Here is a 26,433-nt window from a genome sequence, read left to right as displayed (position 1 = left end):
TGCTGTTGCTCTTTAGACATTCTCTTATTCTCTGCCTTTTCTTAATCACTGATACACAGTGAATGAAAAACTCAACTGACAGTATGTATTGAATGTCATTTATTATGATAATTGGACATTTTTATTCATATAGGACTGCATAGATATCAGCTGGACGCTGATAACGAGCAAATGACCATTTAAAAAAAATTCTAAGATCAAAAAAAAAAAAAGTTAGTGCAATTTATCTTAATATTTCTCTTCAGATTGAAAAATGTTTATATGAAACTGATCTGTGAACTTATCTTCATTTCACCAAAATGCATAAGTGTTTGAAATTTATACTGCTGTCCTGCAGATTTTATAGCACACATTTACCTTGCAAATGGCAAGATCGCTGTACTAATCTGTTTTGTGTATATTTATGTCTCAAACCACTGAGAATGTAAATCGTGTAGTGTGAGTGTACTCCTCTCCCGGTCTCAACAGAGCTTCAGGAAACTGGGGCTGAAAGGAATAGAGTACATTATGGCAACATTAATCTGAGTTTTGATGTCTTTCGCTGTTTCTGGCTTAAGATGATTCTATAAAGACACATCATATAGAAGTGGAGCAGCAGGTCATAAGTTAGGACAACATCTTGCATTTCATTACCTGATTAACAGCATCTGGCCAGTTTTGTGTCTCCAGACAAAAAGCGCTGTGTTTTGGGTATGACGTCCCTTCTTTCCCTCCAACTGTCCCATCCAGGAAGTTGGAGGTATAGAATTGAACGCCAGGCTGCGTGGTGCTCAGCTCCAGAACACGCCCTGTCCCAGGATGAACCACTCTGTAGCAGGAGCAAGGGATGTTTGTGTCATGCCAGTCATGTTAAAGATCAACAAGGAACCATATGGAAGAAAAGATGAGAATTGTTTTACCTTGCACACTTCATCTCTTGTTTATGTTGTCCTGGAAGCCAAAGGCAGAAGTTGTGGTCAAACCCAGGGCCAGGAAGTTCTTTGAGTCGAGACCCCAGAAGAACAGGTTTGCGGAGGTCAAAGAGTGAATTTTCTACAGGTCTAATTTCTCCTGTGAAAAGAGATGCACAGTGAATTCAGTACTCTCACTGGCTAGATGTGCTGTAAAATTAACTACTTGTCAAAGTAAAATTCTGACAAAAAGGTCAATGTAAACCCATAAATCAGACAGTATCAATGTAATGAATATAATAGTAATATAAAGCTAAGAAATTAAGCCATGAGGATCAATCATTCTAAAGAGGACATGTTACAGTCAAACCTCTAAAACAATGCACTCAATCACCTCTACGGGTATCCTATTATATTTTTATAGATTTCTTATGAATGTGTTCAGTTTTCTTCATACCTTCAGCAAACATTGTGTTTCTGCATTGCTTGAAAATGTAAAAGTACACTGTTGTAAAAGGCACAGAAACATAATTTATTTTGTTTAAAGATAATGACAGGAAATAATGAGCTACCTGTAGGGATCATGTTGTCATCTACAGGCAGGTATGCCTCTGCTGAGATGCTTACTTCATGATCATAAATATCTGGTGCACCCTGAGATGAAACAGAGAAGCAGTACTGCTGGTTCTGTTCTTCAAAATAGCTGTCATTCTGCACTTTAGCAAGCACCATCAGAAAAAAGGGGACTAAACTGTACCATTTATCATCATTGGGGCGATACCATTATTTTTGTACCTTTAGAATGTATCTTTTACCAAGATATGTATATAGTGTATATAGCACCTTTTAAATCTTTACTCTAATATGGTCCAATTATGTACCTTAAATCTTTTTTTAAAGATGCACTGTATCCACATTTCCTGGTGACAGAGACTTATTAAATCTAAAAAAGATAAAGGCCATCCATCACCCAGCAACAAGAAAAGGTACAGCTTACTCACTGAATCATTACAAATCAAATGTGCAGAAATAAACATTACAAATGGGGTGAGTGTCACCTATTTATGGAAAGAATTGCACATTTTCTGCATTTCATTAATTTGTTTAAATTACATTATGTCAATATTACAGCAAATGTCTTGTCTTACCTGTCCAGCCAGGTTGAAATAAGAGTGATTGGTCAGGTTGATTGGTGTAGTTTGGTCAGTCTGGGCACAGTACTGTACACTTAATGTGTTTTCCTCCAGTGTGTAGGTCACAGAAACTTTTAGGTTGCCAGGATAACCCTCATCACCATTAGGACTCATGTGGCTCAGTCTCACTCCATTAGGCACAGGCTCACAGCTCCACACAGCCTGAACATTACAGTCCAAGTGACAAAATGTAACAAAACTAAACAGGTAGAAATTGTTTCTAAATAAGACCAGCACACAGTTTCAGACAAGAATGTGTTTATTTATTTTGTCATAGTTTAAATATAACCTGGGTAAGTTTACTTACCTTATCAAAGCCCCTGATGCCACCATGCAGGGAACTGGGTCCATTATTGATAGCCAGGTTATACACTTTTCCCTCAACTACAAACTGACCCTTAGCAATACGGTTAGCTACTCGTCCTACCACAGCTCCAAAGTAGCGAGAATTAGTGAGATAACCTAGAAATGTAGAAGTTTCGAAATCTTACCATCATTTATTCTTTCATTATGCAGTCTAAGTTTAGAGCAAGTTTTAACTTAATGTACATTATAATAATCAAGTAAGTTATGCCTCTAAAAAGGTGTATAAAATGGTATCCACTAGACACAACATGCCACCAAGGGTCCAAAGGTCGAGCAGAGACCAACAGGGACCATTACAGTTTCCATTAAAACCAATACAATTCCCATTATAACCATTACAAATTCTGTGAAGGTTTCTATTGGGTTTTTTTGTTTGTTTGTTTTGGTCATCAGGAAAGTGGTCACGAGTGCAGAGGATTTGGAAGATCACGTGATATACAAATATATAAAGATTCCTTCGCGTGATCCACCAAAACTGATTTACTAATGTTAAACCTGTGTTGAACTTACTTTCTAGATCATCAAAGCCCAACACTATATCCGCACTTTGTCCTTTCCGGTCAAGTGCTTTGATGGCGGATATGACACAGCCTAGAGAGATGATTTCTACACTGACACTCTTGGATCGCAGTGTCCATTTTTCAACAGAGCGCTGACCAAATACTAAAGTTAACACATCTTTCTTCACCTCAGACATCTCGGCATAAATCTACAAACACAAACTGTTTTGAAGTCAGTCGGTTGTAGCTCGCCGACAACAGAGCTCAAAATCTGAACCAGCTAGGGATGTGCCGACTCTTTGAATCGACTCTTGTGAAAAATTGGAGCTGATTTGCATGTCTGAAGGGTTTTTTCCCCTCCCCCTCAACGAGGACAAGACAAATATATCCTTTGATGTTCTCACTGACAATTGATCAGCATTCTGTATTCACGATTCTCTAATGTATCGTATACAGTGCAACTGTGGTTAAAAAGCATCCAGTTTGGCACATCACAATGATATACACTCACCATCCACTTTATTAGTAACACCTGCACATTCTCTAATCTTCAACTGTTCAGTTTCGATAAACCTATGCCCATGATACATCTGTTTGAGACGCCGTGTGACTGAGGTAGCATGTGCCACAAAAATATAAATAGATGAACGACTGCCGTAACAATCAATCAATGCAAATATGTAGCTATTTGCATGTATTTGATACATGTAAAATACTTTTGCATGCATTTACATAGATTTTATGACAAATGCAATACTAAGTATGATTCTGATAATAACTGACATTTTCAATTAAAATATAAACCATCGATGGGTAAAGACCAACAACTTTGGCTAATTTGGGGAGAAATGGCAATGAGGGCTGGGGAACCGAAAGAGTCGACTCTTATCGGTGAGTGAACAAATACAGAAAAGGGTAAACATATTCACCAATAGAACTAGTCAGACTTTGAACACGTGACCAAATTACGTCACCATGACGCGACACTGCACTGTGTGGAAAATCCCCTTTGCCTAATGTGGTGTTTTATTCCTACCCGTATTCTGACATATATTCTATTCTGCCTGTGCGGCAAATAGCTCTCAATACAGATAAATCCATTCGCGTATTCGAGTTAGGCACAGAACTGTGCACTCTGGTACACACATGAATTCTTACATGCTAACTTAGATCAAATTTGGCAGGTTTAGAGGTAAAACTGCTCAAAAATTTGTTGTAGTTAACTGTAGTCCAGCTTTAGATCTGGGACTTGAGTATGACTGAAGGAAAAATCACGAGTCTCATTTATCACCCTTGCGTCAACACCGCTTTGTGCCTGAACTAGTGATTGTTTGCAAACTAGTCGATTCTTTGATTTGACTCTTTTAGGTGGATAATGCGAGCCGACTTAATTTCTAAAGAAACATCCATCCATTTTCCATAAAGCTTATCCTACACAGGGCCACAGGTGAGCCTGGAGCCTATCCCAGGGAACTCAGGGTACTGAACAGTATGTCAACCCATCACAGGGCACAGTTGTGCACACACTATGGACAATTTGGGAATGCCAAACAACTTACAATGCATGTCTTTGGACTGGGAGAGGAAACTGGAGTACCCAGAGAAAACCCCGAAGCACAGAGAGAACATGCAAACCCCTAACCTCAGAGGTGTGATGCAAATATGTTAAGCACTAAGCCACATTAAGCCCTTAGTGGTTTTTGGAAATAATAAAGAGACAAATACTCTCAACAAGCACTTTATTAGGAACACCTGTACATCTACTTATTCATGCAATTATCTAATCAGCCAATAGTGTGGCAGCAGTGCAATCCATAAAATCATGCAGATATGAGCCAGCAGCTTCAGATAATGTTCACATCATGTGACCCCTGTGATTTTGACTATGGCATGATTGGTGCCAGACAGGCTGGTTTGAGTTTTTCTATAACTGCTGATCTCCTAGGATTTTCACACACAACAGTCTCAGACTGCATAACTGGCTGGTAGATCATGTTTTAAATGATCATCTAATTGCATTGTGGACTGCCATTGCATTGTGCTCATGATTACATTAGTGTGCGACAGGTTTAGATGAGTGTAGTATTAATAAGATAAAGAAGTATTTGTGTTATTTTTCTGAAAAATCTGATCACACATTACTGTGTTAAAAATAATAGTTATGCACTGGTTGTGTTAAAAGTAAAATGAGTTGTCCTTAACTGGATGTACATTTAAATTGAAACACTATATGTTAACCTGATCTGTTTTGAGAGTGTATGGTCTATACTAGCAGCAGCAGTAGGCCTGCACTAAGGAATTTGCTTAACATATATAGCATGTTTATTTACATAAACGTGCCAGGACATGGAGGAGACGTACGATTATAAAATTAGGTACCAGTTATGCCTGGACAAGATGTTTTCAATTTTTTTAAAAGTATATAAAAAAAATTTATTTACAGTGATTAGCAAATACATTATGGCCCAATTTAGATATCTAATGCTTCTTAAAGGTTATATCTTTTATATATCCTAATTGTACTGCATTATGAGCCAGAGAGCTTTTGTCCAGTATTTAACCTGAATAGTTCCTCTTTTGTCATTTAATGTCCATTACTTAATGAATTTTTTACTTGGTATTTTGCTATAAAAAGCTAAATATAATTAATTGGTTTATTTGAATCAAAAAAAAAAAAGTCATGAATGTTGTGTGATAGCAGGACAACAGCTAAGTTGCCTTTCTGTTGGCACTGAAAACATTTGATAATAAATACATATATATAAAATATAGGTTGGGATGGCCGACAGGAAAATCTACCTTCTGCCTTCCCAAGGTTGCAGAGCAGAGTATGTGAGTTTTTACAGGTGAGCTGCTTTGCATGTGGCACAACAAAATAGATGTACGACTCAAATGACCTAAGCTTGCCACAAAAGGTCCAGCTGACTGGAGGGAGTGTGTGTGTGTGTGTGTGTGTGTATGAGAGAGAGAGAGAGAGAGAGAGAGAGAGAGAGAGAGAGAGAGATTTTATTTATTTTCTGTGCTGTACAAGGTTCATCACACATGTGATCATTATAGCACTATAAAATCAAGTAGATAACTGCTGTTAAATATAAATGTTTACTTGAAAGTAATCAATGGGACTTAGTACATCTTGTCACTAACTAGCTAACTGATGATCTTTTCAAATTGTTGTGTAAATAATTAACAATATTATTTTCAAAAAATAAGGATAAAATAAATATAAATAGCATTTATATCATATGTCTTTTTATATGCCTAAAAAGCATTAGCATCCATCATACACAAGAGGAGCCCCAGATTGCTGTCTCTGAAGATCCTTTTTTAGCTGTTTTATAACCTATTTTCAGTCTCACTGTGTAACAGCCTGCAGAATTGCAATCAACCAAAAGCATTCAGTTAATACGTAGAAGCTTAATATTATTATGGCCAGTATAAATGTTCTGGTCACAATGTCTTTCCCTCATTCCTACAAGATCCCATTTATCAGAAATGCCAAATTCACATCCTGCAGGACAATATATGATATTGCTTAAGGTTATATGTTGACTACCTGACATCACCTCATTACAACAGCACTGACATGCTGTGGCCCCCTTTTTTTATTATTATTATTGTATGTATTTTACTATCTTGTATATGGTGAATTCAGGTAACCTGGGACTCCTTCTGCTCTCCTTTCTGATCCATCTTGATGTCCTACTTGTTTTTGAAGTTCTCATCACATGAATATCACTCACTGCTGCTCAGGATGACTGACATGGATAGCCTAAAGCTCACCAGGAGATTACTGTGGATGTTATCACATTATGGTAACTATTATGAATTCAAAAATGACTGATGCTCATACTCATAAGTTCCTGTTTACACAACTGCATTTTTTGACAATATAATATAAAGTTATAGAAAGAGAAATGATTTAGTATCTTTTGAATTGCACTATCCATTATCACAGATGAGAATGGGTTCTCTTTTTGAGTCTGGTTCCTCTCAAGGTTTCTTCCTCATGTCATTTCAGGGAGTTTTTCCTTGCCACAGTCACCTCTGGCTTGCTCATTAGGAATACATAAAAAATTCATAGCCAGAATTTATATATTTCTCTAAAGCTGCTTTGTTAAAATGTACATTGTTAAAATTGCTGTACAAATAAAACTGAACTGAACTGAATAATTTCAACCATTTTTTTCACCCACATCATTTCAACCACAATATTGTAAAACCCTAGCAGAAGGTAAACTAGATAAGATGATCATACTCATAGAACGGATGGCCAACCATTTCGCTTTCTTTGTTACAAAATATTTTTTCTGTACAAATGGTTTGTGTCCACTTAGAGTGGAGGGTCATTGCAAATCAATACAAAGCTATTCTAATTGATCACCTTATCCTATGATGAAACATTTCTATCCTGATGGGAGTGGTCTCTTCATGCCCTCAATGCCCTCATCCACAAGGCATGAGGGCTCACATAATGGTTAAGTATGAAAATGATGCCATATGCTGTTGCATTCGCAATCACTAGATCTCAACACAATTGAACACCTATGGGAGATTATGGACCAGTGTGTTAGACCAATTGAGGGAATATCTTTTGAGAGAATGGTGATCATCCCTCTAGTACAGTTCCAGAGACTTTTAAAATCTGTGAAGAGGTTAATCGGTACTGCTCAGGTGGCTTGTCCCAATACCTTGGTTTATAAATGGTTCCCTTGGAATAAAACAGCTACCACTATCTTGTAAAGGATATCTTGGACAGATCCAGATTAAGCTCCTAGACTTGAACTGTATTTAGAGTGTGAATAAAAAGAAAAGGGTTAAGGTAGAATTTTAGCTTGCAAGTGAGTTTACTGTTTAACATACTGTTTATTATTGTTTACCAAAGCCTTAAATTGATCTTTTCAGCTCTCAGCTGATGTTCATATTTGAAATTATATGTGTCTGGGGTGGTTAAACTACTCTGTGAATGTGTGGTTTGAGGACAGTTGACTTAATTTATTTGGTATGTTTCTCATGATGTAACTTGCAATAGCTATGATTAGACTTGGGCCATAACGGTGTCTTCATGTCAAGGGTACAGACAAGGTAGGCTGCATTTTTCTGTTGTCCTGGAGAATGGGCTGCTCCGTTGTAAAGCATCCTGAAAATACTACTGAGTAACGTGACCTTTGTTTCTGAGAATTCCAAGGATTTGTGTATCTTTGCATGCCTTTGGACGTTGAAAATCATTTGCGTGCAGTGTAGGTTTTGAAAAACCTAAAGTATGAATCATGTATAGATGAAAGTGCAAAATCAAAGTCAAAACAGTCTAAATATCCCCCATTACTGCAAGTATAGAATGTCTATATAGTTAACGCTTCCTAGGTGATTTAAATGAGTTGCATTTAAATGAGTCGCAGTCAGTAGATCACAACATGCTTAGTCTACATGCATGTAAATTACCAACAACTGAAGAGAGGCTTTCGTAAACAAGTTCTAGCATAGACTTCATAGATGCACATTGGTTTACAACTGAATATGGCCCTTTTCAATATGGTGGTTGCATTGCTGCATTGCACTAGGTATCAACAAATGCAGGATCTACTGTTTGGTGTCAGAAGTACTGACATTGTTGCACTGCACTTTTTAGGGTAAGAAATAAAAAATAAGTTTCCTACAGCTGATGTGATGGCATACAATCAAGCATTTGACAATTCTAAAATCTCAGTCTCACTCTCAATCTCATCTCAAAGTCGACAGCAGAAAATTACACAGGAAAAAAAAAAACCTGCTTTTGTAATTCTCTACAAACTTTTCTTCAAGACGGTAAGGTTGATCATTTCATGAATTTGCACATGCTATAAATATATCCATTTTAGATTTTTCATATGTCAATATTAAATATATAATGTTTCATATTTGAGTAAAACGACTATTTTATGCCTGTCTTTAAAGTCTATTGTGAAATGTGACTTGAAGAGCAGGTCATCAGGAGGCGGTTAATGGCAGAGAAATAACCAATGAAATCTATCTTTTTCACACCACGCCCCTCACTGGCCACGCCCCGCGCCGCGGTTCGCGTGTACATGTCGTTGGGGCGTGGCTAAGCAAGATCAAGTTCAAAGAGGGAAATGAGCTGCGAACGTCACGCTGGATATTTTAACTGAACAAGATGGCGGAGCGCAGTGGCCGGAGAAATCGGGATTTCTTGGGGACAAATCATACGAGTAAGAGTCTTGACGAAGGTAATAAGGGGACGGGGAAAATAAGCTGGAGTGTGTATGTGTAGTGTTGTACTGTATTCGTTTGATTTGTGAGAGTTTTGGTCAGAGAAATGGAAAGTGTGTGAGAATAAAGTTAGTTATTGAGAAAGTTTTCACTAGGTTCAATATTGTCTTGATGAACAGTCAGCTGTAGCGTTAACTAACAGCTTGCACTGCTTAGACACACATACATCGAAAGCTTTGTGCAGCTCATGTCTCTCTGCGGCGGTATGGAAATGTACTTAAGAGGAATTTGAAGCTTGTATCCCTGGAGGAACTTCACCAGGGTCTGTAACGGTTTTTGTGTATTCAGCAAACGCACGAGCGTGTGGACAGTCGTGTGCCAAGAGTTCGCTGTTTTCAGCTACTTTACTAACTTTAAGCGTAGTCTCAGGGTTTTAACACGCCGGTTTATGTAAAAATAAATAAACAAACAAACAAACAAACAAACAAACAAAAATAGTAAATGTTTTGCTTTATATAGCGTTTAGTTGGGTGTGATGAGAGTTAAGAGTTTCGTAACAGTCCGAAAATAACAAATGTGACTCGAGCTAGGCAAACTGACACTGCAGTTTATACTTTCTGTCTTGGCACGTCTAGATTCAGATTTCACCCCCGTGTTTTTTCCTCTCTTATAAACGATGTTTTAATTAGATTAAATACTAGTGTGTTTCTGAAGCTGTTTAATTGTGACCTTTGTTGACATTATTTTAAGTGGTGGAAATGATTCTACGTGATATTTACGTTCACTGTATGTGTGTGTTTCCGAAGTTTACACAGCTCGAGTTACTGTCAAACAGCCGTTTACTTTGCCTGGCTTTGCAGTGACAGACAGCAGACGAAGGGACGCGCTCGGAACTGAGACAGTGTGTACTTTGTTTGTTTTTGTGTCCTCCTAGAGAAAGAAATGGCCAGATTTAGCGGCAGAGTGTGTGCGGGTTTATGGCGGTTAAAGCGCAGGGTTTAGCGCGAGGCTCCGCGAGCCGGGAATAGAAATTGGAGCGGCCAGCGACACCATAATCATCACAAGAACTCGATAGTAACCCCTGCCTCACCATGGGGTTTGCTTACAGAGCAATGCTGTAGCAGTTATTAAGTGACTGAATTAAAACACACACATACAAACCTGCTGAAAAATTCTAGCTTAGTCTGACCAGCTGCCAAAACACAGGCTGGGCTGGTCAGACTGGTAGTCCGTGTTCTGGTGAGAGGAAACACAACGGTCATTAGTAAAGATAGTCTACAAGTTTGACCACATGAAGAATGTGTTTTGGCAAAACGGACTAAGCTGGATTTTTCATAACATACATAACATGATGGATTAAAAATAGGGATTGTGTTGAGTTTGAAGCTCTGAATGAATGCTGAATTACAGTGGTGCTTGCAAGGTCATGAACATTTTAGAATTTTCTATCTATCTGCATAAATATCACCCAAGACATCAAATTTTCACACAAGTCCCGAAAGTAGACAAAGAGAACACGAATATAGACACATATTGTACTTGGCCACTTATTCATTGAGGAAAATTGTCAAATATTTCATATCTGTGAGTAGCAAAAGTATGTGAATCCCTAGGATTAACAGTTAGTTTGAAGGTGACATTTGGGCTGTCTGGCAACAAACAAGCAGACAGTGCTGCTAAGGAAGCCTTCAAATTGAGAATTATAGAGTGTTGAATCCCACCATCAGATCTCAGACCAATTATAAACTTGTACATCTCAAAGTGGCAACTGTAATGGGGCTGGTACGTTCATAACAAACTACACGAAATCAACCCTGGCATAAATGAAAGACAGTTCCGTAATTCCCCCTTTGAATCCAGACACGATCAGACCATATACACGAGCTGCCGTTTTGGACACTCAAGACTTACACATGCATTCCTACTGAACAGTGGAAAAACCTCCAACATGTGATTCCTGTAAAGCAAGAATGACTGTTGAGCATATATTAAAAGACTGTCCTACTCTTAACAACACTAGAAAGCATTTTTACTCAGAAAATATGTATTTAGAAGTCTTCCAAAATGTCTCACCAGGAAAGATCTTAGAATTTTTTCTGGAATGTTAAAGTGAAGGACCTTATGTAGCTGTCATTGTTGACACTGTTGAAATTTTATTTAAAGATCTTATTGTTGTAGTAATACTATAAAAATTATGGAATGTCCATTATAGCCATTGATGCTGACCGGGCATTAAAAGAACAATAAATAAATAAAAGAAGGTAAAATTAGAATCCGATCTTTTCAATCAATGGGATGACAATCAAGTGTGAGTGAGCACCCTGTTTTATTTAAAGAACAGGGATCTATCAAAGAAGATTGTGAAGTCACAATCTTCACAACACATTTGTGGAAGTGTATCATGGCATGAACAAAGGAGATTTTGAGGCCCTTGTAAAAAGAATTGTTGATGCTCATCAGGCTGGAAAAGTTTACAAAACTGCTTCTAAATAGTTTGGACTCCACCAATTCACAGTCAGACAGATTGTGTACAAATGGAGGAAATTCAAGACCATTGCTACCCTCCTCGGGAGTGTTACACCAACAAAGATCACCTCAAGAGCAAACTGTGTAGTAATCCATGAGGTCACAAAGGAACCCAGGGTAACTTCTAATCAACTAAAGACCTCTCTCACATTCGCTAATGTTCATGAGTCCACCATCAGGAGAACACTGAACAACAATGGTGTGCATGGCAGGGTTGCAAGGAGAAAGCCACTGCTCTCCAAAAACAACATTGCTGCTTGTCTAAAGTTTGCTAAAGATCACGTGGACACGCCAGAAGGCTAATGGCAAAATATGCTGTGGACAGACGAGACTATAATAGAACTTTTGGTTTAAATGAGAAACTTTATGTTTGGAGAAAGGAAAACACTGCATTCCAGCATAAAAACCTTATCCCTTCTGTGAAACATGATGGTGGTAGTATCATGGTTTGGCCCTGTTTGTTTAATTGAGTTCTGTTTATTTACTTTTAGGACTGATGAAGCTTTTGGTCAAATTTATGCAGAAATATGGAAATTTTCCCAAACATTGAAGCACCACTGTAAATAAAGCATTTGCCAGTGCTGGTGTTGCACATGGTATAGCTCAGTGGTTTTCAAAGTGGGGGCCGCCAGGGGGCGCCCGGGGGCCTCAACAATTTGGTGTGAAAAATAAATAAGTACATGATTTTCTCCTTCTCACTCTCAGACAACCACACACACACACACAATCAATTCCTAATTCAGGGCTTGCTTACATTGAAATTATGTTGATAAATTAGGGTTAATAGAGATTTTCATCATTAAACCTAAAATTAAACCTAAGATTATATAGTTTAGGTCACATTTGTAATTTTTTTAAAGGTGATACTACTAAATGCAAGTAAACCAATATCTTTGCTACTTGTAACATAACTACTGAAAGAAATATTTTGTGACTCTGACTTTCTTGTAGTCCTGAAGTTTTCATATCAGATTACAATGATGGACTTATTTACTAAATCTGATATTGTTTACAGTCATCAGATTATTTTGCTCATGTAAATGCACCCATTGCCACTATATATGTACTTATTAATTGGGTGTATTCTTCAGACAAGCAAGTAGTCTGTTGGAAAGTGTCTTACTATTGAGAACCAGCACATGATGTCCAGCAGTTTGATAAAGGGAGGCATGAGTACAGGATTATAGGTTGTTGGAGTAGCTCTTTGTAAAATGTTTAGGTGCGTGGCTTAGTTGAATATCAGCAACATTTTATCCCTTTCAGACTGTCCTGACTTCTTCCGCACTCAGCAGATGCTTTTGATACTCTTGAAGCAAGTGACTGTACTTGGTCTCATTTTAATTCTGTTTTCTATAAATAAACTCTGTTGCATGTATGGCTCAGTGCCTGTCAATTAATTACCTAGCATTAGGTTCAAGTCAGTCTTTTATTATTTATTATTGTTATGCTGTCTATGTACGCATATACTATAGGAATAATGTTGTGGCCAGGACTGGTGCAATACAGGATCTCTGCACAGAACTACATAATGTGCAAATAGAGCTAGTATAAGACAGGAGCTATGTACAAGGCTACAGTTTCAGTGTAAAAAAAACAAACAAAAAAAACCCAAAACCTGTTGTTAACCCTGCAGCACTGGTTTTATTTATGACCATGTTTATGCCAACCAAACTTTTGTATATCTTATATTATTTACACAGTTATGACTGGGGTAGAGGAGGTGCCACTGTGTCGTCCTTCTCATGATTCAAGCAGGGTGGATGAGTTAAGCCCTGACACAAACGGAGTTGCTCCATGTGCTGTGGAGGAAGATCTCAAACCTGAGGAGGAAGAGCTATTCCCAGAAGGAGCTCGGCCCATACAGATAGTTGTTGCAAATCAGGATGACCATAAATTTGAATTAGATGCTGGGGCGTTGGAGAAGATCCTAATGCAAGATCATATCAAGCACCTCAATGCGGTTGTGCTCTCTGTGGCTGGTGCTTTTCGCAAGGGCAAATCCTTCCTGCTAGACTTCATGCTACGCTATTTTCACAATCAGGTTAGCTATGCATGTTCCCGCATGTTATATACTCAACCCCCTAAAATCACCTGCATTCTGCCAGTAATTATGGCCCTCGTCTTCACTGGCATGTCATGACTGTTTCCCTGAAGTGCAAAACCAGCCTGGCCTGTTAATGTTCTTCTATATAAAAAGGCAGTTATAAGCATTCAGGTCTCTCGTTCTTGTCGTATTCTGTAGTCATCTGAGTCATGGATGGGAGGAGATGATGAGCCACTAACAGGTTTCTCCTGGAGGGGGGGTTGTGAGAGAGAGACAACAGGAATACAGGCCTGGAGTGAAGTGTTTGTGGTGGAAAAGCCTGATGGCAGTAAGGTGAGATGTGCCTCATTTACTCATAATCTGCTTATATCACAACTTGTTTGTCCTAAATCAGTGTCTAATCAAAACATTTTACTCCTCAGGTTGCTGTCTTGCTGGTTGATACTCAGGGAGCTTTTGACAGTCATTCCACTATTAAAGACTGTGCTACAGTTTTTGCCCTTAGCACTATGACGAGCTCCATACAGGTATGTTTATGATGGAGAGAGAAAAAGCTGACCTACCTTATGTACTCAGGCATGTTTGCAAGTCCTTATAATTACTGGATGTGTGTTTACTAATGTTTGCATTGTGTTTCTTTTGTTTGCCCTAGGTTTATAATCTTTCACAGAATATTCAAGAAGATGACCTTCAGAATCTCCAGGTATGTGATGCATGTATGTGTGGTGACCTGGGAAAACCCTTGGTCAGATTTTGACATTTTCTACTATAAAATTTTCCCATTTGTGTGTGTCTCAACCAGAATAAAGTTATAGCATTATAAATGTCTTTGGATAATTGTACATTTTGGGTTAACTTTAAAAATGAACAAGGAGAAAATTGCAATTAAAAATTCCATCCCAATTTCACCGAAAGGCATCCTATCTGTCTTCCCTGTTCACCTACCTATCTACTTGTGCAAAACATTTTTCTGCCAAATTTTAAAGAATTATAAGTTTTCAAAGTGAGCATTATCACTTTAATTATCAGCACCTACATCAGTCTCTCTCTTCACCTGAGATAAGTCAATAGCAGCATTTTAAACACCTCATTGTTGACTTTTCACTCCTCTCAGTTTTTCTAATTATGTCTGTTTTCCTATGACATGTAACTATCCAAAACTTAATCAGCTTGTGAGAAAAGTACACATAGCTAGCACATGGTTAGGTTTTAGACATCTTTAATTAGTGCTACATTGGTTAACTTGGCTCCTTACCCAACATGACTAGGTAAGGTTAGAAAGTATCCTAACATGATTTTGGTACAATATATTTATATTTCTTTTCAAGTAGAGATGTCAAAGTACACTATATGGCCAAAGTTTGTGGATACCTGACCATCACGCCCAGATGAACGTTGTCAACATCTTATTAAAGTTTTAGTCCCCCTTTGCATTTACGGCATTTGGCAGATGCCCTTATCTAGAGTGACTTAGTTACAGTCTCCTCAGCCACCACTACTTTGTAGCACCCACCTGGATGATGCGATGGTGGCCATAGTGCACCAGAACGCCCACCACACACCAGCTATTGGTGGAGAGGAAAGGAGAGTGATGTAGCAATTCAGAGATGGGGATTATTAGGGGGCCATGATGGAGGAGGGCCAATAGGGGTATTTTGCCACCGGGGTATTTTGTACACCGAGGTACACCCATACACTTTTATGATAAGTGTCCGGGGATTTTTAATGACCACAGAGAGTCAGCACCTCGGTTTAACGTCTCATACGAAGGTTTTCGTGCTGTTTTTACAGTAGGGTATCCCCGTCACTATACTGGGGCATTAGGCCCAACACAGACCACAAGCTGAGCTCCCCCTGCTTCCCCAGCAGGTCTCCCATCCAGCTACTGGCCAGGCTCAACCCTGCTTAGCTTCAGTTGAAAACAAGGCAAGAACTGCACGGAGTTGCCTTGATCTCATTTATAACTTACAACTGAGCAGTCGAGGGTTAAGGGCCTTGCTCAAGGCCCCAGCAGTGGCAGTTTGGCAGTGCTGGGATTGAAACTCATGTCCTTCCAAGCTGAAGTTCAACGAATCAACCACTAAGCTACTGCTGCTCCCTGTTTATAATAAGCTCCAGTCTTCTGGGAAGGCTTCTGGGAAGGCACTATTCTAAGACCAGGAGGTCTGAGATGCAGTCAGTGTTCCAAGGTGTTCAGTGGGGTTGAGGTCTGGTCTTAGGCTACTTGAGTCCTTTCACTTCAACTTTGGGATACCACATCTTAATGGACCTTGCTTTTTGCACAGGGGCACTAAAATGCTGGAACAAATCTGGGCCTCAGAGTTTTAAGGAAGGGGAATTTTGATGCTACAGCATACAAAGGCATTCTATATTGTGCGCTTCCAACTTTATCTTAACAGTTGGGGAAATCTTACATATGGGTGTGATGGTCAGGTGTCCACACACTGTTTGTTAATTCTGTCAGGTTTCACAGATCAAAACACTTATATGGCGGGGGGGGGCATATTTATTAATATTATAATTTCTTCCACTCGTCACATTTGAACAGGACGTGTACCATTTTCATTGTGTCTTTCTCCACCAGGATTTCCAGACCCTAGTTGCAGTTGTGTGCAATTGAGTATGTGCCATATTAAGTGAAGTTAATAAAAAGTAGGGTGGCACAATGATGCATCCGGTAATGTTGCTTCCTCACAGCTCCAAGGTTTGTGTGGAGTTTCACATGCATTCACAGTGTCTGCATGGGTTTCCTCCGGGTTCTCCAGTTTCCTCCCATACCCCACAAATGCTGCTAGATAGATTGGTTACTCTAAATTGTCCTCAAGTGCAAATGTGTGTGCGTGTGTATGGTACGCTGTGATGTCACATCCATGGTGTATTCCCACCTCACACCCAGCATTCCAAATATTTTCAATTGCTAGTTTATTGGGTATGTCTAGTTTATACCTACTTTTACTATGTAGCAACAGATCGGCTGCGGTCAGCATCTATGTTGGGTTTAGCTGTAGAAAATGACCAATAAGTGCAGATATTGACCATGCCGACTGCTGTGTGACTATAATGAGACTGGAGAGTTTACCCCCTTCTTTCTGTGCATCAGAGTCTCTCTCAAAAGCAACTCTCTTTAAAGACTTCTTATTCACAGTGCAGTGGTATCATGATGTGGCATTGTAATCAGAAAATGTTGCCATGGATTCAGACTTGTTTCCCTTCAATGCAACGAGTTACACACCCAATTTCAAATCAGGAAACAATGCCTCAGGTGATTTGAATTTGTGGGATTCAAATTCTACAAATTTGTATCAATTAATTATTATGCAATTGCTTGGTTGAATCAAAAGGCTGTGTGCGCAGAGTTAAATGCTGTTCTGCTAACTTTATGTATATTATGCTGAAAGACCAAAAAAAAGATGGGTAGCATTAGTTCTGAAGCTCTTAGAGCTTGGGTCTCTCCAACTGTATACATTCTCTTAGGCTGTCTTTTTTATAGTAATCCATTGATTGCAGTGGTGGAACTATGATATTTGGTAAATTGTATCTACACTTGCACTAACATTAAAAGATGCTGAGCTTGCTTACTGTGTGTGCAGTTAAAACAATCTCACTTTTATTTGGTCTGACATGATTTAGGGATTATCCTGCTGCTGACTTTGGTGCCTACCAGTCTATTTTATATATGTCCTTTTTATATAGCTTTTTACAGAATATGGTCGCTTGGCAATGGAGGAGGTCTATGAAAAACCATTTCAGGTAATGAACACATTGATTTGTACATTGAGTGGGTTACAACTTTTTCTTGTTGAGCAAATTAGTTGATTTTCATGCTTACTCTGAACTTATTTAAGATGTTTGACTATGCTGATTTGAATAATTTTCTTTTTTCAGAAACTGCTGTTTCTGATCAGAGATTGGTGTTACCCCTATGAGCATGAGTATGGACTTGATGGAGGGAATAACTTCTTGGAACGGCGACTACAGGTGAGTTCTGGAGAATAAATGGGTTTTGTTGTGCATTCAGAAGTTATACTGAGTTCAAACATGTTTGTGTTGATTGTTTAGGTGAAACAGAACCAGCACGAAGAGCTACAGAATGTGAGGAAGCACATCCACTCATGTTTCTCAAGCATCGACTGTTTTCTACTGCCTCACCCAGGCCTGAAGGTTGCAACCAATCCCTACTTTGATGGCAGACTGAGAGGTTGGAGTATTCTTCCTTACTTAAAAGAAAAATGCACACAGATGCACAAAATGGTGCTTTAATGTTTCAGTACTTTTTGCAGATATTGATGGGGATTTTAAGAAGGAGCTGCAGAACCTGGTGCCTTTACTACTGGCCCCTGAGAACCTGGTGGAGAAAGAGATTAATGGTGCCAAGGTTACATGCAGGGACCTACTGGAGTATTTCAAGGTTAGGCTTATTTTATCAGCATATAAAGTATAAACAGAATTTGCATTGTATTTACTGTTACAAACATAGTAATGTCTTGTACTAAAATCAAAATATCTGGACTTGATGGCAATTCGCCCCTCGTCCAAGGGGCTCCATGAGCTTCCAGAAAGCCACAAGACCTTGAAATCCTACAGTTCTCTGTGATTTTTGTAAAAATTTATTGCGGTTCAGCATGGTGGATCATTGGATAGCATTGTCGCCTCACAGCTTCAGGGTTCTGGGTTCAACCCTGAGCTTGGTTTACTGTCTGTATAGACTTTTGCATGTTCTCCACATGTTTGCATGGGTTTCCTCCAGGTTCTCCAGTTTCCTCCCACTGTCCAAAAAAGCTTGCAGGTAGGCAGATTGGTTATGCTTAACTGACCCCAGGGTCTGAATGAGTGTGAGAATGTGTGTGCATGATACCATGGACTGGCATCCCAGATTAGGTGAATTCTCCTGCTTTGCCAGCAGTGTTGCTGGGATAGGCTCCAGATCCAATCCAGATCTGCCACCCTGACTAGGATAAAGCAGTTACTGAAGATGAATGAGTGAATGATGGGTTAATGTTAAAAATGTATAATATTGTTCAAAAGTATACAAAATCATATAGCCGAAATGTTGTCTACTTTGACCGTCAACACAATCACAATCTTAATCAGTTATACAGCACCATATAATTCTAAAGTCTTGATTACCTAATTAACTACATAGAAAGTTTGTTCTCGAGGGCTCTGAAAAAGAATGTACACAGTATACACTTATTTATATAAGTGTATATAAAGTTTCACTTGGGCCAGTATTCATAATCGGTGATTAATTTCAGAAATACCAATCAAACTAAACATCTGATCTGCTTTGTGTTTGTATTTAGGCATACATCAAAATCTACCAAGGTGAGGAGCTCCCTCATCCAAAGTCTATGTTACAGGTATGTTACTAATATGCTACAGTTCAGCTGTAATCAGAGGTGATATGAGTAGTGACAGCCCTCTGCATAAAATATGAATGGGCATTATGTAATGCTTAATATAGTGGAGATAATTCCTTTCCTCTCTAATAAAAAGATCCAATTACTGTGTTGGCTATAATGTAACCAGAAAACAGTATAACAGATTCTTAAAGTGACACAGCTATAGAGTGCTTTGCTCAATTAGTTATGGAGCATGAACAAATTGGAAAACTTTCTTATTTGACCACATTTCCATTTTTGTAGAATGTTAATAGCCATTTCAAATCAGTGTTCGAACGATCGTATTGTTGATCCATTTCTGGTATATGGGTCACTCCCTATTCAGGTAGATGGGAACTGGGTCTTGTATGACTGAAAATAACTGCCTGGGAGTGCTGCCAAGATGGCCGCCACATGTACATGCTTTGCTAGAAGGACTTTGCTATAATCTGACTTGATTCTTTCAACTCTTTCACTCATTGTGCTTTTAACCTCTAGGCAACTGCTGAAGCCAACAACTTGACCGCTGTGGCGGGGGCAAAGGACGCTTACAGCCGGACCATGGAGCAGGTAGATTTTTATTTATTTATTTATTTATTTATGCTGTTTTTAACTATGGAAATAGTAACATATGACTTCAAATAAAACACAAGATCTTGACTCTGTGATTTTAAGTAACTTTTATAAAAGTAGTCCTAAGATGGATAGGGACTTGATTTCTCTCTTAACGTAGCTGGAATGTGATTTGACTGGGTCACCTAGATAACTCAAAATAGTGTGAGGCCATTGCACAAAAATAGAAGGTTTTAATGTGGCCTAGATAACTCTGTTTTAAACACTGAATCACATTGAATGTTCCTTATGAGATGGGTCATCAGTGACATTTTTAACAATTGGAATTTGGTACTTAAGGCTTCTTTCTTCCTCCTGTTCCCCATATGTAGATATGTGGTGGAGACAAACCATACATTGCACCAGTTGACCTCCAGCGCTATCATGATGATCTAAAGCAAACCTCTGTCCAGCAGTTCCGTGCTGTTAAGAAAATGGGAGGTGTTGAGTTTAGCCAACGGTACCAGGAACAGCTGGAGTCTGAGCTTGATGAAGCTTATGCTAATTTCATCAAGCACAATGAAAGCAAGAACATTTTCTATGCAGCAAGGACTCCTGCAACGTTGTTTGCTGTCATGTTTGCTGCCTACATAATCTCAACAGTAACAGGGTTCATCGGTTTATCAGTGATCGCTGTCCTGGCCAATCTTGTGATGGGGGTGTCCTTGACGTCACTGTGTGCATGGGCGTATGTGAGATATTCAGGCGAATATCGAGAAGTGGGCGTGGCTATAGACCTTACAGCAGAAGCCTTGTGGGAGCAGGTGGGTGGAGCCTTATCCCTATTATTTTTTAACTCTGACAATAAACCTAAGATTTGTGTATTAATTTTAGAAACAAGACTAAATGTCCACTCTGTATATTCCAAGCTTTTAGTCAACATTATATTTGTGTGTATGTTAAATTGTAGTTACTTTGGTTATTTGAATTCAGAAACTGTATATTTATTTATTTATTTATTTATTTATTTTTTATGAACTAGTAATAAGTGGAAAGCTATCAGTACATGCCTATAGCTACTCTTTATTCCAGTCAAGAGCAGTGTTCAGTGTGATCAAGCTATGAAAATGACTAAACTATTGAGTAGTTATCAACCAATTATCAAGCAATATTTTATGTATATGAAAAAACATGGAATTAATCTATACTTTTAAGGGTTAAATTCTAAGGATGATCACTTGAGATGAGTAATTACTTGGTGTACATTTTAGATGACCCAGCCAGGGAAGTACTCGGATCATGTTCTCCAAGTGTCCGTCACTACTATAGGTCAAGGAGTCCTGGTTTATTTTAGCATCACTGCATTGCAGCTTAAAGAAGCTGCACTCTTCATGCTTCCTCTTAGTGCTGACTTTCCTTGTTGTATATGGCTTTCCCATACCACCTCATCCCATCAATTTTTTTTTATACCTTCGGCATTCCAACCAAACAAGATCTACACCTTATTCGACCTGTTTAATCAGTTAATCTTGGCCTTCAACTGCTCAGCACGTGTGGTTACTTCTTGTTGGAATGAAACCCTGCAGCCATACCTCCCCTGTGTGGATAGGGTTGTTGCACCCTAGACTTATGACTAGATGAGGAAAAATGTCCCATCCTGGTGTGTTTATACCGTGCTGTTATCATATTTTCCACCTATACTCATGACTATTTAGTTCCATTTTTAGGCCTCCACCACTAGGCATTATGTTACTTGGGATTTTGGTTGTCCATGCAGTTATCCAAGATTCTCGTTAACGTGATGTCTCAACAATGAGTGGGTGAATGTTTGTAGAGTGTATATGGCATTATCAGGATTTTTGCAGCAATTACCGATTTCTTGTCATCATGAGCGGCCGATACAATCCTGATCGTTAAAGCTTTATATAAATGATATGTAAGCTTTCTGTTGACTGTCACTCTTAACCTTTTTTTTTCTTTCCAGAAAGTAATACCACCAATGTTGCCTTGATAATATTATTTACAGTAATCTTGAAGATTATTGTTTTAATTGAGAATCAAATAAATAAGCACAACAGATATTTATTTTACAATGAACATTCTAATAGGCCTTTAGAAATATACGGCGAATGTTTAATTGTTTCTTGAGACCTCGTAATAATTCCACACTGGTGATGACATGACTGCAGCGCTAAAGTTTAATGTCATCATGTATTTTGCGACCTCACATTTTACGTCATCAAATTGCAATCGGTTTGTGAGATCAGCCAAATTTAGAGACTACCAATCGAGTCATAGAATGTGATACCGATTGTCAACCGATTGATCGGAGCATCCCTATTATATTCATAACCAGTAGATGAACTGACTACATTTTGTAATTGAGTCGAAAAGGATCTAGGTGAAATGTCTGAAATGGTCTTTCTTCAGTAGCGTCCTTCCTGTTTGTCATACAGAGATGTTGCTTGCACATTCATGTTTTGGAAGGCCTATTTAAGATTTTCGCCATTGGCCTGTCTGTCAGTAGGAAATTCTTGTTGGGGCAATATCTCAATAATATGTGGTAAAATGTAGGATTTGTATGGACTCATCCTTGTCATCACCAGACATTTTGGCATTGATCCAATCATGGTCAGGATATATTTTTAAAAACTATTTGAGGCATGCAAATTAGTAAAAAGAAGGACTAGACTTGCAGGCAGTGGAGGCATCCTAGTCCTTGTGCTTGTGCTGTGCAGAGGTTTGTGCCAAAGTAAAGACTGTCGCACCCCTTCTGAACTAAAGATCTTCCTTCCACGAGCTTTTGATTGTTCTACCTCTGTATTAATGGGTCTCAGTGGAGACGACAATATTCCCTCGTTTTCTACCTTTGTGAACTCCTAGTATTCATTTTGCATTCTTTCTCTTGTTGTCTTTATCTTCAATTCTCTTCAGGTGCTGAAGCCACTGACTGAACAATACATGGAGGAAAATATTCGCCAGACTGTAGTGAACTCTATAAGAGCCAGTCTGACTGAACAAGTGAAGCAAACTGCAAAGTTAAAAACCAACTGACAGCGTGCTGTCTCATATGTCTCTCCTGTTCAGTGTGTACAGAATGTGTTTTTGCACAGTTTTATTGTGGACTCTTATACCCTTAGGTTGAACAGTTAAAACCAAAGTTTACAACCCAGACTAGACATGATATACACATATAGTGAGTGTCTGAACCTTTGTCACTATAATGTAACGAAACACAGGCATACCTCCTGTGGGTTTTTTTTCTTCTTCTTTTAGAAGTAGCCATAAAAAAATCAATCAGAAAAAGTTTTGTCCATTTTACTAGTTTCAGTTAATGCCTGGGTCCTTTTAGATTTATTAATTCATTTATGTGTTTGAATTTATATTTGTCCCGTTTCAATATTGTCTGACTGCTCACTATGACAATTTTTAATTGTTTGTTTAAAAAATGACTCCTTCAGTAAATGCACTACTGCAGATTGTAAAACCACGCAGAACTGCTCTATACCAGTCTCCTCCCTCTACACTTTCAATTGTATCATAACCCCCAGCATGTACATGAATGTATAAATAGTTTTTATTATATTTCTAGAAAATGGGAGGGGTGGGTTAGTAGATAATTGAGTAATTAGAGATTGTTCTACACTGTATATAAATTCATCTGCTCATTTACTGCCATAGTACTTGTCACATCATGCACAACCTTACATTGGAATGTGTGGGATAACTTGCTTTGTCTGCCTTTTAAGGATGTGTTGTAATTTATTTTTTAAGTGATTAAAAATATTTAAATAACTTACCTGTGGTTTTTACTCTGCCAGATCTACTATTTGTTTTTAGGATTATCCTAAAAGTTAATAAGTTTAAGTCTAAGCTTTTCAGGCGTGTATTGAGTCCGTCTCTATGCTGCCAGGATGTTTGAGTGTGTAAAAGGTTATGCCTGTAGCTGTTGGGGTTTCAGTTAAGGGGCTTTGTACTGACTAGAAGGCCGTTGATGAATGCACAATAATCCTTTTTGCTCCTTTATGGCACAGCTATGGCCATGTTTCTATGGCGACAGACATTTTAAACAGTTTGAACAATAGGGTTCGAGTGGCTCCATAGCCTAGTTTCACAGGCAGCAGAGGCAACCGCAAGACTGAAAAGGTAAGGAAAGGAAAAAAATATATATATATGCTTAAAAAATTGCATTAACATGATGTTTAGATAACAACAGCTCAACTAAAGTGCCAAAAACCAAGCATTTAAGCTAGCGACTCTCAAATAGTTTGTAGTCTTCATTTAATCTGAGAACCATTTTATAGGATCTGTGTGAAATAATTTGCAGAAGTACAAATTAAATTTGAAAGTGAATGAAACATTTTTTACTAATATACTCCTCACTTACATTTGAAAGGAGTTCCTAATGTTCCTGAAAATATGGCAACATGTTCTAAAACAACCGATTCTTCACACAGCGACGCCCTTCAAAGAAAAGTGAACTTTGAAGGAATGCTTTCTGAAGGCATGGTGAAGATTCAACATGGACTTTTAAGATCAAAAGCTAGGGGTCATGATTTTCCTTGTGAAGACTCTAAGTATGATATTCTTCGTAATTTTTCTGCTAAGTACACAAAAGATTCTTGGGCTTTTCTCAAAAATCACAGGAATATGTATCATGGCTTGGATAAGCAGACAATAGAATTGATGGAAGATATTTTATCCAGAACAGAACTGCAAGAAGATGATATTGGGATCTATACCTTGGGGCTTAAGGCTCTGACAGTAATGTCACCACATGCAAATAGGGATAATACAGAATTGGAAAACCTTCAGATGGACCTTAATGCCAGAAGAAACTCTCATCCTGCAAAGAGTTGCTCTGATCATTCAGAGGTAAAAACTGCAGTGTCCGTTTCTTCAAGTGAAAAGGGATGCAAGTTTAAAGGGACACAGTCTGAATTTATTGGAGTTTGGAAAGAAAAGTTGCAACAAAAAGACATGGAAAATCAACAGATTGTTCGGTTACTCCTCCTAAAACACCATGAGCTGATAGAAATTTCAAAGCTAAGGGATGTGGAGACCCAGCTCATGAGTGAAAGGCTGAAATGTGAAGAACAGAGGAATTTTGAGGTTACAATGAAATTTAACCACGTCTTTGAGGACATGAGGGAACAACTTTCCATTTCCAAGAGCAAAAATGAACACTTCATCAGGCAGCTCAGAGCAATCCTGGAGAAATATGAGCGGCTTAAAAGACGTGCTGACAATATTAAGAAACATATTTCAGAGGAACGTACAGAGAAAAAGAGTTGTCAAAAAGCATTAAAGAAGACACAACAGATGACTGAAGAGTTACTAATGAATCAGGCTCTTCTGGAGGAACAGAGGGACAATGCAAAACAAGAGTTCTCTGAACTCAGGAACAACATGAAGACAATGGAGGAACAACACAATAAACTTGTTAGGACAATACAGACACTTGAAGACGAGAGATTATCTATAAGAGCTGATTGTGGGAACCTTAAAGAACAGTTAAGTGATACTCAAAGAGAGAAGCAGAAGCTCATACAAGCACTTCAATCTAAAGAGCTAGAAAAGAAACAAGCAGAAAAAAGTGTGCAGGAATCACAAAAGATGCTTAAACAATTGCATGAAGAACTTGATGACTATAAAATGCAAAAAGAAACTGCTGAGGAAAAGCTGGACAAAATGAAAAAAGAATTAAAACTAATTCATGACAGGTATAAAGTGAAGACACATCAGCTACAGGAACAACACAAGTCCTGTATGGAACAGTTACAAGCTAAGAGAACAGAGTGCGAGGCTTTAAGTGACGTTGTCTCTAAATTGAAAAAAGACAACCATGTGATTCAAGAGGAGCTGCAATGCCTACAAAAAGAAAAGGCCAAATCTGAGATCGAGAACAAAAGGGAGGGGGAGAGAATGAAAGAGGCTGCGAGTCTGTTGGAGCATGAGAGAAAGCTGCTTCTGGATGAAATGGAAGACTTGAGAAAGGATTACTTTAGTCTCAGTGATCGCATCACACAGAGACTTGAACAACTGGAACAGACCGATGTACCCATGTGCATCACAGACATATCGTCTAATCGTCAAATCAGAACCATGACAAATAACACAGCTGGCCAAATCACATCAAATATGGACAGTAAGTATGACAAAAATTAAATGATTATATTTAAATGTAGCTTTGAATCAAGTGGAAATCATACTAACAGAGCACTGAAGTGAATTAAAATTGGCTTGTTTTTTTTTTTTTCTTTTCAGTGATAGAGCATATAAGGAGGAAACTGGAGGAAGAAGAAATCATCCAGCAGAAATAACATGCTTCCAAAGTAGATGTTCCAGAGCACTGTAACACATTTCTGAACAATATCAACTTAACACACACTGTTTTAACATTCTTGTTACGTTTGAGAATGAAGGAACAATATTGAAGCAACACAGATGAAACGGCCTTAAGGGTGTGCAAACTTTTGCCCTCAACTGTAAATGCAGATGAATATTTGTAAACCTTTCCCATGTGTTAAAATAGTGCAGTGGGTCTGATTTTTATCTTAATGAGTAAACTTATGTGGCTTACTGCTAACATAATCAACATATCCCACTTACAACAGCCTCTAAATTTGGCACTACTTTGGAGTGATACACATTTTAATACAAAAATAAGTATAAACAAATACATCTAGCCAGCTTCTACCAAAACAAGTCATTTATTAAAGTGACCAATAATCATATGTCTATGACTGACTTCTAAGCATAATAGTATTTTCAGAA

At 38.3% G+C, this 26,433-nt stretch overlaps 3 protein-coding genes and 1 long non-coding RNA gene across 6 annotated transcripts; 3 read left to right on the top strand and 1 right to left on the bottom strand.

Annotated features, from left to right (window-relative positions):
- Positions 1-84: 84 nt before the first annotated feature.
- On the bottom strand, positions 85-3,254 carry galm (galactose mutarotase). Its single transcript, XM_053621210.1, has 7 exons — positions 2,960-3,254; positions 2,391-2,545; positions 2,039-2,245; positions 1,463-1,544; positions 900-1,050; positions 634-808; positions 85-486 (listed from the first exon to the last, which is right to left on the bottom strand). The coding sequence occupies exons 1-7, from the start codon at positions 3,144-3,146 to the stop codon at positions 409-411; spliced, it is 1,035 nt and encodes a 344-aa protein (XP_053477185.1). The 5' UTR covers positions 3,147-3,254; the 3' UTR covers positions 85-408.
- Positions 3,232-6,789, top strand: LOC128605600 (uncharacterized). The gene is made up of 3 exons (XR_008385576.1): positions 3,232-4,598; positions 5,722-5,795; positions 6,665-6,789. It is a non-coding gene; the product is annotated as an uncharacterized LOC128605600 (long non-coding RNA).
- Positions 6,790-9,023: 2,234 nt separating this feature from the next.
- Positions 9,024-23,907, top strand: atl2 (atlastin GTPase 2). 3 transcript variants are annotated; one of them, XM_053621199.1, is made up of 13 exons: positions 9,024-9,170; positions 13,380-13,720; positions 13,922-14,056; positions 14,146-14,250; positions 14,376-14,426; positions 17,417-17,473; positions 17,609-17,701; positions 17,783-17,921; positions 18,004-18,131; positions 19,027-19,083; positions 19,603-19,674; positions 20,049-20,480; positions 22,591-23,907. In XM_053621199.1, exons 1-13 carry the CDS (start codon positions 9,098-9,100, stop codon positions 22,708-22,710), a joined length of 1,803 nt encoding a protein of 600 aa, XP_053477174.1. In that variant the 5' UTR covers positions 9,024-9,097; the 3' UTR covers positions 22,711-23,907. The 3 variants fall into 3 exon arrangements, with proteins under 3 accessions (XP_053477174.1, XP_053477176.1, XP_053477175.1); XM_053621200.1 differs by lacking the exon at positions 9,024-9,170 and adding an exon at positions 9,184-10,054; XM_053621201.1 differs by lacking the exon at positions 13,380-13,720 and having other exon boundaries at positions 9,083-9,170.
- A 355-nt stretch (positions 23,908-24,262) lies between these two features.
- Positions 24,263-26,433, top strand: si:ch211-250c4.5 (coiled-coil domain-containing protein 110). The gene is made up of 2 exons (XM_053620104.1): positions 24,263-25,804; positions 25,924-26,433. The coding sequence occupies exons 1-2, from the start codon at positions 24,307-24,309 to the stop codon at positions 25,977-25,979; spliced, it is 1,554 nt and encodes a 517-aa protein (XP_053476079.1). The 5' UTR covers positions 24,263-24,306; the 3' UTR covers positions 25,980-26,433.

This window comes from Ictalurus furcatus, chromosome 3 (assembly GCF_023375685.1).
Source record: "Ictalurus furcatus strain D&B chromosome 3, Billie_1.0, whole genome shotgun sequence".
Lineage (NCBI taxonomy): Eukaryota > Metazoa > Chordata > Actinopteri > Siluriformes > Ictaluridae > Ictalurus > Ictalurus furcatus.
The sequence above is the reverse complement of the archived record's forward strand: the minus strand, read 5'-3'. Positions and strand labels throughout refer to the sequence as shown.

What these genes read in the sequence shown, in the direction of transcription:
- atl2 (XM_053621199.1), top strand. Translation starts at nt 9,098, where the DNA reads ATGGCGGAGCGCAGTGGCCGGAGAAATCGGGATTTCTTGGGGACAAAT. An exon ending in TCTTGGAACGGCGACTACAG is followed by an intron (nt 17,702 to 17,782) that starts GTGAGTTCTGGA and finishes TTGATTGTTTAG; the next exon opens with GTGAAACAGAACCAGCACGA. An exon ending in ACAGCCGGACCATGGAGCAG is followed by an intron (nt 19,675 to 20,048) that starts GTAGATTTTTAT and finishes CCCCATATGTAG; the next exon opens with ATATGTGGTGGAGACAAACC.
- galm (XM_053621210.1), bottom strand. Translation starts at nt 3,146, where the DNA reads ATGTCTGAGGTGAAGAAAGATGTGTTAACTTTAGTATTTGGTCAGCGC. An exon ending in GCATCAGGGGCTTTGATAAG is followed by an intron (nt 2,246 to 2,390) that starts GTAAGTAAACTT and finishes TGTAATGTTCAG; the next exon opens with GCTGTGTGGAGCTGTGAGCC. An exon ending in TGACAACATGATCCCTACAG is followed by an intron (nt 1,051 to 1,462) that starts GTAGCTCATTAT and finishes CTCTTTTCACAG; the next exon opens with GAGAAATTAGACCTGTAGAA.
- si:ch211-250c4.5 (XM_053620104.1), top strand. Translation starts at nt 24,307, where the DNA reads ATGTATCATGGCTTGGATAAGCAGACAATAGAATTGATGGAAGATATT. An exon ending in AATCACATCAAATATGGACA is followed by an intron (nt 25,805 to 25,923) that starts GTAAGTATGACA and finishes TTTTCTTTTCAG; the next exon opens with TGATAGAGCATATAAGGAGG.